General features: G+C 46.7%; 2 protein-coding genes across 2 annotated transcripts in view; one reads left to right on the top strand and one right to left on the bottom strand.

Annotated features, from left to right (window-relative positions):
- Positions 1-1,178: 1,178 nt before the first annotated feature.
- Positions 1,179-1,680, bottom strand: SCAND1 (SCAN domain containing 1). Its single transcript, XM_049780527.1, has one exon. The coding sequence runs from the start codon at positions 1,678-1,680 to the stop codon at positions 1,183-1,185; it is 498 nt and encodes a 165-aa protein (XP_049636484.1). The 3' UTR covers positions 1,179-1,182.
- An 8,571-nt stretch (positions 1,681-10,251) lies between these two features.
- Positions 10,252-14,930, top strand: part of CNBD2 (cyclic nucleotide binding domain containing 2) — a 56,133-nt gene continuing 51,454 nt past the window's right edge. The window contains exon 1 of the mRNA XM_049779459.1: positions 10,252-10,498. Coding sequence (XP_049635416.1) covers positions 10,316-10,498 — 183 coding nt within the window. The 5' untranslated portion in view covers positions 10,252-10,315. The remainder of the gene's footprint in view (positions 10,499-14,930) is intronic.

Genomic DNA, 14,930 nt, shown 5'->3' with positions numbered 1-14,930 from the left:
AATAAATAAAGTGCAGACTGGAGAGGACAGTGGGTAGGCCAACCTGATTCCATCCCTGACACCACGGATGGCGGTGCTTGAGCCTGCCAGGAGTAATCCCTGAGTGCAGAGTCTAAAGAAACCCGGAGCACTGCTGAGTGAGTGTCCCTCCCCCCCAAATAAGGGAGTAGTGGCGCACAGCTGACCCAGATTAAATCTCCAGCATTCCGTATGGTCTCTTTAGCTTGCCAGGAATGACTCCCTTAGTGCAGGGCTATGGAGAACCCCAACAAAGCAAAAAAAAAAATTAAAGGAATGGAGTCGGAGCGATAGCGCAGCGGTGGAGCGTTTGCGTGATCCAAGACAGACCTCGGTACTATTCCTGGCATCCCATATGGTCCCCCGAGCCAGGAGTAACCCCTGAGCATCACCAGGTGTGGCCTCTCCCCCAAAAATTAAGGGAAAGTCAGGAGATACTCAAATATAGGTGAGGCTAGGATCTTTGGCATTGCAGAGTTTCTCTGATCCCCAAGTCAGGGTGAATCTAAAATCCATATATATTTGGAGGGACGGGGGTGCTGGGGACATACCCAGAGGTGCTCAGAATCAGTCCTGGTAGTGGCAGGGCTCAGAAGACTATATGTGGTGCCAGGGGTCGAATACGTGTCTGGTTCGTGAAAGGCAAGTGCACGTTCCAACATTAGGAGGCAGGTGAGATCAAAGCATTTGGCAACTTGGGCCCGGGGCCATAGGACAGTGTGGAAGGCCTGCCTTTTGCCTTGCACGCAGCCAAACCAGGGTGGCACCTCAGCATCCATAGTCCTGCCCACCCCCACGCCTCTCGGTACTTGCACGAGCCATCTCTGAGCATCGCCTGGTGTGGGTTCCCTCAGCCCTCTAGGAGTGATCCTGGAGCACAGCAGGAGAAAGCCCTAAGCACGGGGTGTCACCCGGACGCCCCCCCCCCCAGTGGCCCAGCAATGTAAATGATCCATCCAGGCCAGGCTCACGTTGGCCTCTTCGGATCGCTAGCCAGGACGAGAGAGGGTCCCCGGGTGCGAGGGCCGGCCAGCTGCCAGCCGGGCCCCCACAGAAGCTACGGAGAGCCAAGCGGGTAGGAAAGCCGAAGCCTTTATTCTCGGGGCGTCCCGCGGGTCCGCGAGCGGCTCGGAGTCGGCCCGGCCGGCCGCGGGGCGCAGCCGCTCAGCCGGTGATGCGCACGTCGGTGCGGCGACGGGGCCGGCGCGCTCGCGCCGCGTCGGGCAGGATGGCGAAGAGCTGCTCCTGCACCAGCATCTCCACGATCTGCTCCTTGGTGCGGACGTCGGGCCGCAGCCACTGGCGCGACAGCTCCCGCAGCTGCCGGAAGGCCTCGCGCGGGCCCGCCGCGTCCTGGTAGCGGAACTGGCGGAAGCGCAGGCGGAAGGTCTCGGGGCCGAGGCGGGAGGCGCCGGGGCCCTGAGCGCGGCCCAGAGCGGCGGCTTCGGCCCCGGGAGCCGCCGAGGCGGCCGGAGGAGGAGGCGGAGGGCTGGCGGCGGCGGCGGCGGGGCGGGCCGGCTCGGGGGCGGCCGGACCCTCAGAGCTCCGCGCCGGGGCCGGGGCCGGCTCGGCCTCCTGCGGGCTCTCGGGCGATGGCGATGGCGGCGGCGGCGGCTCGGGGTGGCCGGGGTCCGCCGGGAGGCTCGGCTCGCTCGCTGCCATGGCTGCGGCGCCGAACGTCTGGCGCTCTCTGTGCGGCGGCCGCGCGTCGGCCTGCGTCAGTCGGGAGTTCGGTCGGCCGGCGGGGCGGCGGGGCGGGGCGGGGTGAGGCGCGGCGCGGCGCGGCGCTTCGGAGGCGGCGGCGGCGGCGGCGGCGAGCTCCCGCCCTCCCTCGCGGGACGCGCCCCAGCCGGCCGGAAGCGGAAGCCGGGCCCCCATGGACCCCAACCACGAGTTCCTGTTCCTGCCGTCCGCGGCCACGGCCGGGCCCTGGCGGCTGGACTTCTCGTCGGACTCGCAGGAGTTCCGGCCCCTGCCGGCCATCCCCGAGGCGCGGCCCGCGGCCGACCGGGCGGAGTCCTGGTCCCGGCTCCGGCGGCAGGAGTCCCGCTCGCTGCTCGTGCTCCCGGGCTCGCGGGCCGCGCTCGGGCCGCAGGACTCCGAACTCGGGCTCGCGGACCCGCAAGCCCCGGCCGGGCTCGAAGCCCGGGGCCAGCCCGGGGCGAACAAAACCCCGATCCTGAGGATACATACTCGCCGCCCGACCTACGGCCTGCTCAAGTTCCGCAAGACTCTGTACGAAGTCTCCAAGAAAGAATCCGTAGGGATTTTTGAATTCTCCTCTGTGTGCGTGCTGGGGATTGGACTCAGGGTCTTGAGTCCCCTCCACGCCCAAACCTGGGACCACTAGGGCTGGAAGATGCCCACGAGAAGAACTTGCCCTCCCCGGCAGAGGGAATGTCCTAGCCCCCCGCCCTGTTTACTGTTTATCTGCCCTCTGAAATCAAGAACTAGGGTTACCTGGGTTTGAAACAGCCAAAGGTCGGCTTTAGACAAGGACAGCTGTCTTTGCTCCAAAGCCTAAAGACATCCTACTTCTACTTTCCCTCAGAATCCCAGCCCTTACTAGGTTTGCAAAGAGTTGAAAAAGTGGTGATCAGATATTGCTCTTCCTGTCACCGTCTAGTTTAAAACCCTCCGGTCTTCCCTTTTTTTCCCTTATAAACATCCCACCCCATCCCCATCTATGACCTAAGGACCAGATGTGGTTTTGAAGACATGAGTCTGCCATCTTCCAGCGCTAGAGACCCTCCATTTGTTACTTCACAGGGTAGCCATTAGCCAAGTGTTAATCCGGGCCCCCAAACTTGGTTGGTCAGATTGGGAACATGCTCTTCTGTACAATACACAACATTATTTTCATAAGCCTTCATGTTTATATCAAAATAGTAATATTTTCATATATTGGGTCAAAAAGCTAGACGACACTGAATTCATCAGTATATTTTATTTTGTTAATCTTGTGTGAGGACCAGGTGCTCCCATCTCTGGGCCAGTGAGCTAGCTTTCTACTTACTACTTTTTGTTTTGGGGCCACATCTGGCTGTGCTCAGGTTACTCCTGGATTTGTCCCTGGTCAGCCATGTGCAAAGCAAACGCCCTACCACTATGCTATTTCTCCGGCCCCATTATTACTTTTTAAACCAGTGAATCCACATTGCAGGGTTTCATTGCCATCTAGCAGACTTATTGAGAAGATTGAATAAAACCCTATGGTGAAAAAAGGGCCTTATTTATTATTGGTGAAGCAAGGAAGTTTTTGTTTTTGTTATGAGTTTTTTTGGTTTTGGGGTTTTGGATCACACCAGGTGATAAGTTACTCCTGACTCTGCACTTGACAATCACTCCTGGCAGGCTCAGGGACCATATGGGATGCCAGGGATTGAATCCCGGTCAACGTGTGCAAGGCAAGTACCCTATTTGCTTTCCTTAAGCAAGGAAATTCGGGGGGGGGGGGATTGGGGGGCCACACAGCAGCGCTCAGGTTATTCCTTGCTCTTCTCTCAGAAATGACTCCTGGCTAGCTCTGGGGACCATATGGGATGCCAGGGATCGAACCTGGGTCAACCGTGTGCAAGTCAAACACCCTCCCACTGTGCTGTCACTCCAGCCCCAGCAAGGAAGGTTTTTGTTTTTGTTTTTTTGGGCTACACCCGGTGACACTCAGGGGTTACTCCTGGCTATGCACTCAGAAATCACTCCTGGCTTGGGGACCATATGGGACACCAGGGGGATCGAACTGTGGTCTGTCCTAGGCTAGCGTGTGCAAGACTTACAACTTGTGCTACCGCACCAGCCCCAGCAATGAAGTTTTTAATGAAATTTTTACTTAGAAAGATGTGAAGGGAGAGAAGCATGTTTGAGAGAGAACCTGGGCTTCTCCAAAGTGGAAAGAAGCAAAGAAACAGACTAGAGAGATGTATTCAAGGGAGAACATGGGTTTAGAGAGCAATCCAAGATCTTATTTAAAAAAAAAAATGTATTCTGAATTTGAGTTTATATAAGACATGTGGTAGGGCCTCAACATGTGAAGCACCTGGTTCAACTTTACTCAGGGAACTCTTATGAGAATACAGTGAAGTGGGACAGGTTAAAGCATAGGAATGACAGTACTTTGCTTAGTGACCTATAGCTTGACAGCTGACTCAGGTTTGTGTCTCCACATTACAGAGAAGGAAACTCATGCCCAGCAGGTTTTTATTTTATCCATTGTTATTTCTTTGAGCTCTGTGCTTAAAGTTTAAGCATTAAGCCCATTTATTAACAAGAACTTGTATTAAACTTGCCTCGCCCATAAGAGACACTCTTCTGGGGGCCAGAGCAATAGCAGAATAGGTAGGGTGCTTGCCTTGCACACAGCCAACACTAATTCAATTCGTGGCATCCCTGAGCCTGCCAGTAGAGATTCCTGAGTGTAGAGCCAGGAGTAATCCCTGAGCACCACTGTGGGCCATAAAGCAAACAAAAGATATTCTCTTGGAAATATTTATTTATTTATTTATTTGGTTTTTGGGCCACACCCGGCGTTGCTCAGGAGTTACTCCTGGCTGGCTGCTCAGAAATAGCTCCTGGCAGGCACGGGGGAACCATATGGGACACCGGGATTCAAACCAACCACCTTTGGTCCTGGATCGGCTGCTTGCAAGGCAAACGCCACTGTGCTATCTCTCTGGGCCCATCTTGGAAAGATTTAAGTGGATTCTCATAGGACAGTACCTACCTGCTACAGCCACAAAGATGGCTCAATGAGCTTGAGCTCATGCTTTGCAAGTGGGATTTCTGGCACAGTTGGTAACTACTCCACAGAGAGCTGGGAGTATCTCCTGATCATTGTCTGGTGTGGACCAAATAAAACCAACAAAAGACCAAATTGTGCAGCTTGAAAATTAAATCACAGCAAAAATATCTAATGTTTTTAGTTACATATAAAAATGATGAGGTGGGGCCCAGGCAATAGCACAGCAAGTAGGGCCTTTGCCTTGCACACAGCCAACCCCATTCAACCTACAGCATCCCATATGGTCCCTGAGCCTGCCAGGAGTGATTCTTTTTTTTTTGGTTTTTGGGCCACACCCGGCAGTGCTCAGGGGTTACTCCTGGCTATCTGCTCAGAAATATTCCTGGCAGGCACGGGGGACCATGTGGGACACCGGGATTTGAACCAACCACCTTTGGTCCTGGATCGGCTGTTTGCAAGGCAAACGCTGCTGTGCTATCTCTTCGGGCCCTCCAGGAGTGATTCTTAAGTGGAGAGCCAGGACTAACCCCTTGGGCCATTGGGTGTGGCCCCAAAACAACAAAAAATAATTTGAAAAATGATAAGGTTATGTATAAATCTATATTTCCAGCTTTTCTTGAAAGAGTGGAAAAGCTGGTTGCATTGAACTTATTTCTTTCAGTTTACAGTCATTTGAGGCAAGGCCAAACCATCTTTCTTTACATCCCACTGTTTGTCCTAGTTGGCCTCAGTCCCACTTCCCTCCCCCTACATTGGATTTTGAAACCCAATGCTTTTTGTACTACTGTTGAAAGTGGCTCTTGTCCTTCAAGCTAATATATATATATATATATTGATAGAAGAGAGTAGGCAAAGGTAAAGGTAAAGGGGTTGGGCATGCTAGAGTTGGTTTTCCTACTAATTTCAAACTTATTTCCTCTGACTGGCCTTTTGATAGAGCTGAACTTATTTCTCTTGTGAAGCATGTGTAATAACAGACATCAGTAGGTACATCAAATTCATGTGCGTGGGAAGCTGCACAGGAGAGGGGATCTTGTTTGTTTGGGAGAATCAAATTGGAGCCAGCCACATAAAAGGCAAGTTCCTAACCTCAGTACTATTTTGCCAGTCCTTTATTTTTTGGTTTCTGGTCCACACATAGCAGTGCTTGCTTCAGGTAACATGCAGGGACCAACAAGGTTCTGGGAATGAAAATGGAACTAGACCTCCCACATGCAAAGTACATTTTTCTAAATAGAACACTTTAGTTCGGGACCGGAGAGATAGCATGGAGGTAGCGCATTTGCCTTGCATGCAAAAGGACAAAAATTCGAATCCTGGCATCCCATGTGGTCCCCCATGCCTGCTGGGAGCGATTTCTGAGGGTAGAACCAGGAATAACCCCTGAGCGCTGCCGGTGTGACCCAAAAACAAACAACAAAAAAAACAAAACGAAGCCAAAAAAAACTCTTTAGTTCTATCAAAATAGATAAATCAGAATATTTAAGTCTCCAGGCCTTTTTTTTTTTTTCTTCCATTTTTTGGGGGCCCACACCTAGCATTGCTCATCTTTGCTTTGTGCTCAGAAGTTACTCCTGGCAGGCTCAGAGGACCTATGGGATGCTGGAGATTGAACCCAGATTGGGCCATTCTTTTTTTTTTTTTTTTTTGGTTTCTTTGGCCGCACCTGGTGGCACTCAGGGATTACTCCTGGCTCTATGCTCAGAAATCCCTCCTGGCAGGCTCGGGGATGCCAGGAATCAAATCCAGGTTTGTCCTGGGTCGGCCACTTGCAAGGCAAATGCCTTGCAATTTGCAAGTGCAAATAGCCGCTGTGCTATCTCTTTGGCTCCCATTATTCTTTTATTAATATATTTAAGCACCATGATTATAAACATGTTTGTAATTGGGTTTAGTCATAAAAATGTAAACCCCCATTCACCAGTGCAATCTTCCTACCACCAATGCTCCTTATCTCCCCTACCCCCTGCCTGTCTTTGAGACAGACATTCTATTTCTCTCACTACCATTATCATGATAGTTGTTGGTGTAGTTATTTCTCTAACTGTATTCACCAACCTTTGTGGTAAGCTTCATATCGTGGTCTGGTCCTTTCAAACCTCATCTCTATTGTCTCTGGATATTATTATTTTTCTTAACTCCCACGGATGAGTGAGACTATTCTTTATCTCTCTCCCTTTGACTCATTTCACTCAGCATAATAGTTTCCATGTTCATCCGTGTATAGGAAAATTTTATGACTTCATTTTTCCTGACAGCTGCATAGTATTCCATTGTGTTTATGTACACAATGTACATATGTACATATGCACAGTTTCTTTAGCCACTCATCTGTTGTTGGACATCTTGGTTGTTTCCATATTCTGCCTGTTGTAATTAAAGCTGCAATGTACATAGGCATGCAGAGGGCATTTTTGTATTGTGTTTTTGTGTTCCCTGGGTATATGTAGTTGGATCATAGGGAGCTCAATTTCCAGTTTTTTGGGAGGAATCTCCATATTGTCTTCCAGAAAGACTGGACTAGACAAGGGCCATTACTCTTTTTTTTTTCATTATTCTTATTGCTGTTGTCATATGGATTAATAGAGATGGCAGGAGAAATATTAGACATCTATTAGTATTGCAGAATGTTATGATCGAGAAGTTCTGACAGATTTTAAACCCAAAACTCTGATTCAGTTTTTCTAAACTCTTTATGAGTTGACTTTATCTATACTCTGAATTATTCTAAACTCCAGACTTTATTTTTTTCCATTTGTAACAAGGGACTTAATTATATAGTTAAACTCCAGACTCTCAAGTAAGCTTAGCAGAATGTGAAAAGAAGAGGGGTCCATTGCACAGTTTATCCTGTGCAGATAAACTCGGGTAACCTCCAGGCAGATTTGAATTTATTCTGAGATGAGTGGTGGTGGTAGGGGCTACTCTGACTTCGTGCTCGAGGGTAGAAAGGGAGATGGGTGGTTGCGTATTGTTCACAGTGTTGTTTGGGGGACCATGTGCTAATTGGGATCTAATTTGGGTCACCTGCATACAAAGCAGGTGCCTTAATTTACTGTATCTCCAGGCCCAAGATATATATTAAAAATATTGTTTGGGGGCTGGATCAATAGCAAGGTGTTTGCCTTGCAGGCAGCCGACCCAGGACGGTCCTTGGTTCAGTTCTTGGTGCCCCATATGGTCCCCAATCCAGGAGCGATTTCTGAGCACATACCCAGGAGTAGAAGTAACCCCTGAATGTTATGTTTTTGGGTGTGGCCCAAAAAACAAAAAATTGTTTGATGGAAATTTATATGTATTTTTTATTTTATGATTAATATATAGTGTATACTTTAATCATGATTTTGCAGTGCGTGGAACGTTTTAAAAGATGTCCACCTCAGGGGCTGGAGTGATAATCTCAGTGGGTAGGGCATTTGCTTTCCACTTGGCTGACCCAGGTTTGATTCCTAGCATCTCATATGGTCCCCCAAGCCTGCCAGGAGTGAGTTCTGAGTAGAGTCAGGCGTAACCCCTGAATGCTGCCAGGTCTGAAACCCCCCCAAAACAAACAAACAAACAAACAAAGATGCTCATTTGGGCTGGAGTGATAGTACAATGGATAGATAGGGCATTTACCTTGCAAGCCGCTGACCTGGGTTTGGTCCTGGCATTCCATATGGTCCCCTAAGTCTGCCAGGTGTAATTCCTGAGTGCAGAGCCAGGAGTACCCCTGACCATATTTGGGTCTGGCTGCAAAACCAAAATAAATCAAGGATGCCCATAATGTCCACACTTAGGAAGAACTTCCCTGTTCCAAACTAAGAAAATACTGATTTTAGAAAACTTGTAGTTATATTGATAAGATGTTATGATATTATGTTATGATATTGCTGGAGTAATAGCACAGGGGTAGGGCTTGTGCCTTGCACACTGCCAACCTGGGATGAACTTGGGTTCGATCCCTGGCATCATGTGGTCCTCCAAACCTGCCAGGAGCGATTTCTGAGTACAGAGCCAGGAATAACCTCCGAGCATCAACAGGTGTGCCCAACCTCCCCCCCCAAACAAATGTTATGATATGCTTGCACCCACACCCTATTGCCCAAGCATGAAGCAAAATGATGAGTTTGTAGTAATGCTCAATAAAAACAGGCTCTTGGACCCCTGAGTTTTGTCTGAGGTGTTTGCCTAGCCTTGACCCACAGATCTGATTAACCAGTGTAATAAAGATCTTGTTCTATTATAGATTGTTTTAGTATGTTTAAGTAAACATTTGTTAAATATGTATTCTGTTCTGAATTTTGCAGGATAAAAAATCTGCATTCTATGAGACAAAAGAATATGTCAAAACCAAATTTTTTGTAAGTACTTCTAGGAGGATGAATTCTTTAATTTCTATACCAGTAGAAGAACAAAATTAGTTATCCACAAACATGTCTCTTTGCACATATGTGGACTGTTTCATAAGACAGATTCTGAGAACTGGATTTCTGATAGTGCCCTTCCATATAGGAAGAAATCATTACTTATAAGGACTATCCCTAGAGGTACCTGCAGATACCATCTATTATCAATTAGACATCTATTTACTTTTATTTATTTATTTATTTATTTATTTATTTATTTATTTTTTGGGTTTTTGGCCACACCCGTTTGATGCTCAGGGGTCACTTCTGGCTATGCACTCAGAAGTCGCTCCTGGCTTGGGGGGACATATGGGACGCCGGGGGATCAAACTGCGGTCCGTCCTACGGTAGCGCTTGCAAGGCAAACACCTTACCTCTAGCGCCACCTTCCCGGCCCCGTGTTTTATTTATTTATTTATTTTGAGTTTGGGGCCAGACCCAGCAGAGCTCATCAGCTAGGAGCTCAGAGATCACTCCTGGAGGGGCTCAGGTGATCCTATGAGATACGAAGAATGAAACCCAGATCGGCTACATACAAGGCAAGGGTCCTACCTAGTGCACTATCACTCTGGCCCAAGATTGCATTTTAAATCTACATATTAATCTTACCCAAGCAGCATCTTTAAAATCTGCATGAGTAGAACCAGAGAGATAGTAAAGCAGGGAAGAAGGTTGCTTTGTATGTGACTGGCCTGGTTTCAATCCCTGGCATCCATTATAGGTCACCTGAGCATCAGCAGGAGTGATTCTTTAGCACAGAGGTGGGAGTACTACTGAGTGTGGCCCCAAAACAAAAATCTGTGCGACCTTTATACCTTGTACTAAATCACCTTAGGAAGCATCCCTTATTGTCTCTCTCTGTCCCTGCCAACATCTTTGGTCTAGCTGCAGTTAAGGGGAAAAATGAAGTCCTTTCGGGAATTGCTCAGATTTGGGTTTTTTTGTTTTTGTTTTGTGGCCACACCCAGTAGCAATCAAGGATAGATCTGGGCTCTGTGTACTCAGGGAACACTTGGCAGGCCTCAAGGACCATATGAAATTCTGAACCCAATTTAGCAACATACAAGACATCCATGCCTTACTTGTACTATCTCTGATACCCAGTTGCTAGGATTTTATTCTCTTCCATGTACATAGAAGTATATATTTTATTATTAAGTCTTTTCTTGTGATGTCTAATGGTAGTCTGATTATTTGCCAGCCTCCAAGAGTAGTGACTGGAAAAGGAGAGGTCTCTCCAGTCCACCAGTATGGTTATAACAAAAGGGCAACTACATTCTCTGGACACGTCCTGTATCTGAAAGGCCAACCTGGAAGAAAATTCAGTGACTACTATAGAAAAGTTTCCGAGAAGGTAAAAATGTTTACTGTGGGGGCAAGCCAGGAATTGAACCCAGATCGGTGGTGTGCAAGACAAATGCCCTACTTGTTTCATTCTCCCCAATTATTTTTTATTTTTATTTTACACTTTAAATATTTGAATTTAATTTAAATATTTTAAAATACATTTTTAAATTTCATTAAGCCCTTTGAGTCCTTTTTTTTTTTTGGTTTTTGGGCCACACCCAGCAGTGCTCAGGGGTTACTCCTGGCTGTCTGCTCAGAAATAGCTCCTGGCAGGCACGGGGGACCATATGGGACACCGGGATTCGAACCAACCACCTTTGGTCCTGGATCGGCTGCTTGCAAGGCAAATGCCGCTGTGCTATCTCTCTGGGCCCTGAGTCCTTTATTGTTCATGATTATCATCTGTTTTGTGTTAATTTGAAAACAATTATTTTCTTTTTTTTTTCTTTTTTTTTTTTTTATTTAGACACAAGGTCAGTCATAATGGTATTTATTCGGTACGTCTGATGAGATAATAGTATAATGTCAACCATGAGAAATAAAAATAGGCCCATTTGGGGACAGAGGATCACACACACACTCATGGACAAGCATTTTTCATGGGAAGGGGGGAGAGATGGTTCAGAACATGTACAATAGGAGCTGGAAGTCCAATCCAAAGCTACCAACCCCTAATCCTATGATTTCAACTGGTGACAGAGAATTACCTATGTTCCTCAAATATACAATCTTTTAAACCCTAGACTCTTTAACAAGAAATAGTAAATGACCAACCAGGTGCTGGTAACATTCTGATTTGTAATTCGCCCAGGCAATCTGACAGAACTGTCTGAAGGAGACTTGGCAGTATCACTATGGAGTCATACTGCTAATTAGCCTTTTTTTTTTTTTTTTTTTTGGTTTTTGGGCCACACCCGGTAACGCTCAGGGGTTACTCCTGGCTATGTGCTCAGAAGTTGCTCCTGGCTTGGGGGACCATATGGGACACCGGGGGATCGAACCGCGGTCCGTCCAAGGCAAGCGCAAGCAAGGCAGGCGCACCTTACCTTTAGCGCCACCGCCCGGCCCCATACTGCTAATTAGCCTTCAACTATTATATAGCACATGAGAAAGAAAACAATTATTTTCAACGGTAGCCTTTCATCTAATTTATTTCCTTTTTTTTTTTTTTTTTTTTTGCTTCCCTCTTTTGCCCCTTTTTGGGGGTGATGTAATTATATAGGTCCAATGCTGCTTATTTTAAGACTTTTAGATTATTTTTGTTTGCTTCCTTGAGTGCCACAGATCTACTTAAGGGCCTTGTATGTGTGGGACATGAACTCTGTCTCTCAGCTACACCCCCAGCTCCTAGCGCTATTTATTTTTGATTGCCGTTTCCCTTTAAGTTCAATGACTTCTTGGCCCTTTAAATGCAGTGAGTTTTTCTGGGTCTGTATGTTTTAGTTACACATAGAGAAGGGCTTTGAGTAGAATGAGAGCTAGCCTTCATGAACTCATTTAGATGTGTATTGGAACAATCCATGGCTTGGGTGGGGGAGCGGTGTCTAGCCTTTTCTTCTTCTGGTCACTGCAGGGCAGTGAAGAAGGCATATGCTTATCTTGTTTCCCTGCTTTTTCTTGGTGGCAGTGGCACTAGGGAAGCTCTGAGCCAGTCTTTACCATATGCCACCACATAATCACTGCACAAGTTTTTCCATTTGAAACTTGGTATATAAACAACCTTTGATTGCATAATCCTCATATGGTATAATTTCATTGTCATAGCACTTAAAAGGTAAATAGCAGCAATGTTCCCACCAGCATCAGTGAAATACACATCCGCTTTCTATACTGGAGCTGAGAATTTTCAGCAGATAGGTATTGTCCAAAAATATAAGTGAGCCCTCTAGTAACTATTTATGCCACTTCTATGTGTGGACAGTAAGCTGTGATCACTAATGGACACTAAGTACCTATCCTGGCAACTTTTTTTTTTTTTTTTGGTTTTTGGGCCACACCTGGTGGTGCTCAGGGGTTACTCCTGGCTGTCTGCTCAGAAATAGCTCCTGGCAGACACGGGGGACCATATGGGACACCGGGATTCGAACCATCCACCTTAGGTCCTGGATCGGCTGCTTGCAAGGCAAACACCGCTGTGCTATCTCTCCGGGCCCTATCCTGGCAACTTTTATGCCCCTAGTTAATTATGGGTTGGGACTTAAGGGGCCAGAGCAAAGTATAGCAGGTTGGGCATTTGCTATGCATACAGTCAACCTGAATTCAATCCCTGACAATTCTATATGGTTCCCTGAGCCCACTAGGAATAATCCCCGAGCACGGAGCCAGGAATAAGTATCACCAGGCGTGACCCTAAAACAAAACAAAATGAAGAAAAATTAGTTGGGACCTTAAACCACACAGAAAGTCATCAAAAGGGGCTGGAGAGATAGCATGGAGGTAAGGTGTTTAGAAGGTCGGTGGTTCGAATCCTGGCATCCCATATGGTCCCCTGAGCCTGCCAGGAGTGATTTCTAAGAGTAGAACCAGGAGTGACCCCTGAGTGCTGTTGGGTGTAACCCAAAAAACAAACAAACAAACACAATCTCAGTTATAGTATTCAGCTACAACACATAAATCACTAGTCACTAATATGTTAACTGTACCTTATTAGCACCAAAAAAAATTGTTAAGCTATCAGAGATTTCATTATTCATGAATGTTCATGAGTGTTCTATCAGAGATACATTAATTTCATTATTGTGAGTGTTCATAAGTGTTCTATGCACCCTAACCTCCCACCAGATAGTTTAGTAAATATTTTCTAAACAATATAGGCACTGTTTTTCATTAATTTTCACACAATGGTTACATCCCATTTATGGGCCAAGGATTGGCATCAAGGGGCCGGAGAGATAGCATGGAGGTAAGGCGTTTGCCTTTCATGCAGAAGGTCATTGGTTCAAATCCTGGTGTCCCATATGGTCCCCCGAGCCTGCCAGGAGTACCCACTAAGCGCTGCTGGGTGTGACCCAAAAACCAAAAAAAAAAAGAATTGGCATCAAGTCTGTGATGATGATGCAGTGAAATATGGTTTATCCTGAGACTAGAGTCTTACAGAAGGTGCTCTTGGTTCTACTGCCATGTGCTTGACATTTTTTTTTTGTTTGAGAACTCCAAATTCTGACAGTTCTCATAGACTCATTCCCCTAGTACACAAGAATAGAAAACTAATTAGAGTTAAAGAACAAAAACCAAAACCCAACTGTGTCAATGGAGCCAGGGCAGAAGCTCAACAGTCCAGGATGTGTGTTCTATAGGTATTGGACCCCAGGATCAAACCTTGGCATGCCATGACCTAGCACTGCTATGTGTGGCCCTGGAGGTCCCTGGACAATAGTAGGGTGATCCTGGTGGACCGCAGAATTACAGGATCTAAACAACTCTGCCTCCTGATCCTAGTATTGTATCATCTGGTCCTGGTAACTAAGTAATACTAAGAGTAGCCACCTACCTCTGCTTAAAAAGAAAAGAAAACCTTTGTCAAAACATGCTAGCATATTAGATATTACATATGGACTGCATTTTGCAACTGCAAATAAAGTCAAAAAGGGTTTTATATCTGAAAGAGGCCATATCGATCTGGGGATGCAAACAGGCAGCATGCCTAGCAGGTAGCAGAGTTGTGTGAGATGAGAAAGAATTCATTTCCCAACTAAATATAAGCAGTGTATATGTGGTGGATGGTGTGTTTGTATCTGTGTGTGGAGGGGGATGTACTACAGGTATTAATAGCCTAGTGGCCTATTCCTGGCTTAATGCTCAGGCTTTACTCCTGCTGGTACTCAAGACACAATGGAAACTGGTCCTCCTGCAAGCAAAGTCATTTCTTCAGCTCCAGCAAGTTAAGTTTTGACAATATTTGGGGCCCAGAGAAATAGGAGAGGCATTGGAGTATCTGCTTGCATGCATGCTGGTCTTGGGTTCAAATCATTGGTACACACGTCAAGCATGATCTAGGCAGCTCTGCAATGGCCAGTCCTTGGTGCCACAGCATTTCCTAACTGCATCACAGGCAAGTATGCGCAAACCTCAGTCTGAGCCCACAATCTGACACACAGTCCTCAACAATTTCCACGACTACATATGCAAGCACTACTGCCTGACACTCCAACATCAACCATGAAGTGAAGGGAAAGGGAAAAGGAACAGATTAAAAATGTTTGTTTGTTTTGGTTTTGGGTCATACCTAGCAGTTCTTACTCAGGGTTTACTCCCGAATCTGTACTCAGGAATCACTCCTGTTGATTCTTAGGGATCTGACCAGGATCAGCCATATGCAAGGGAAGGACTGTACTACCCTTTTCGCCCCCTAATTTTTCTCAAAAACAATATTTCAACCCAAACTATGCAGATCTAAATAAAGCATAATACAAGCTCAGTTTGGTCTCTGGGTAGCTGAT

This window comes from Suncus etruscus, chromosome 9 (assembly GCF_024139225.1).
Source record: "Suncus etruscus isolate mSunEtr1 chromosome 9, mSunEtr1.pri.cur, whole genome shotgun sequence".
Taxonomy (NCBI): Eukaryota; Metazoa; Chordata; class Mammalia; order Eulipotyphla; family Soricidae; genus Suncus; species Suncus etruscus.
This window is presented reverse-complemented; position numbering and strand designations above follow the sequence as displayed.

Bases quoted from the DNA above. Each gene is read 5' to 3' on its own strand.
- SCAND1 (XM_049780527.1), bottom strand. From the start codon at position 1,680: ATGGCAGCGAGCGAGCCGAGCCTCCCGGCGGACCCCGGCCACCCCGAG.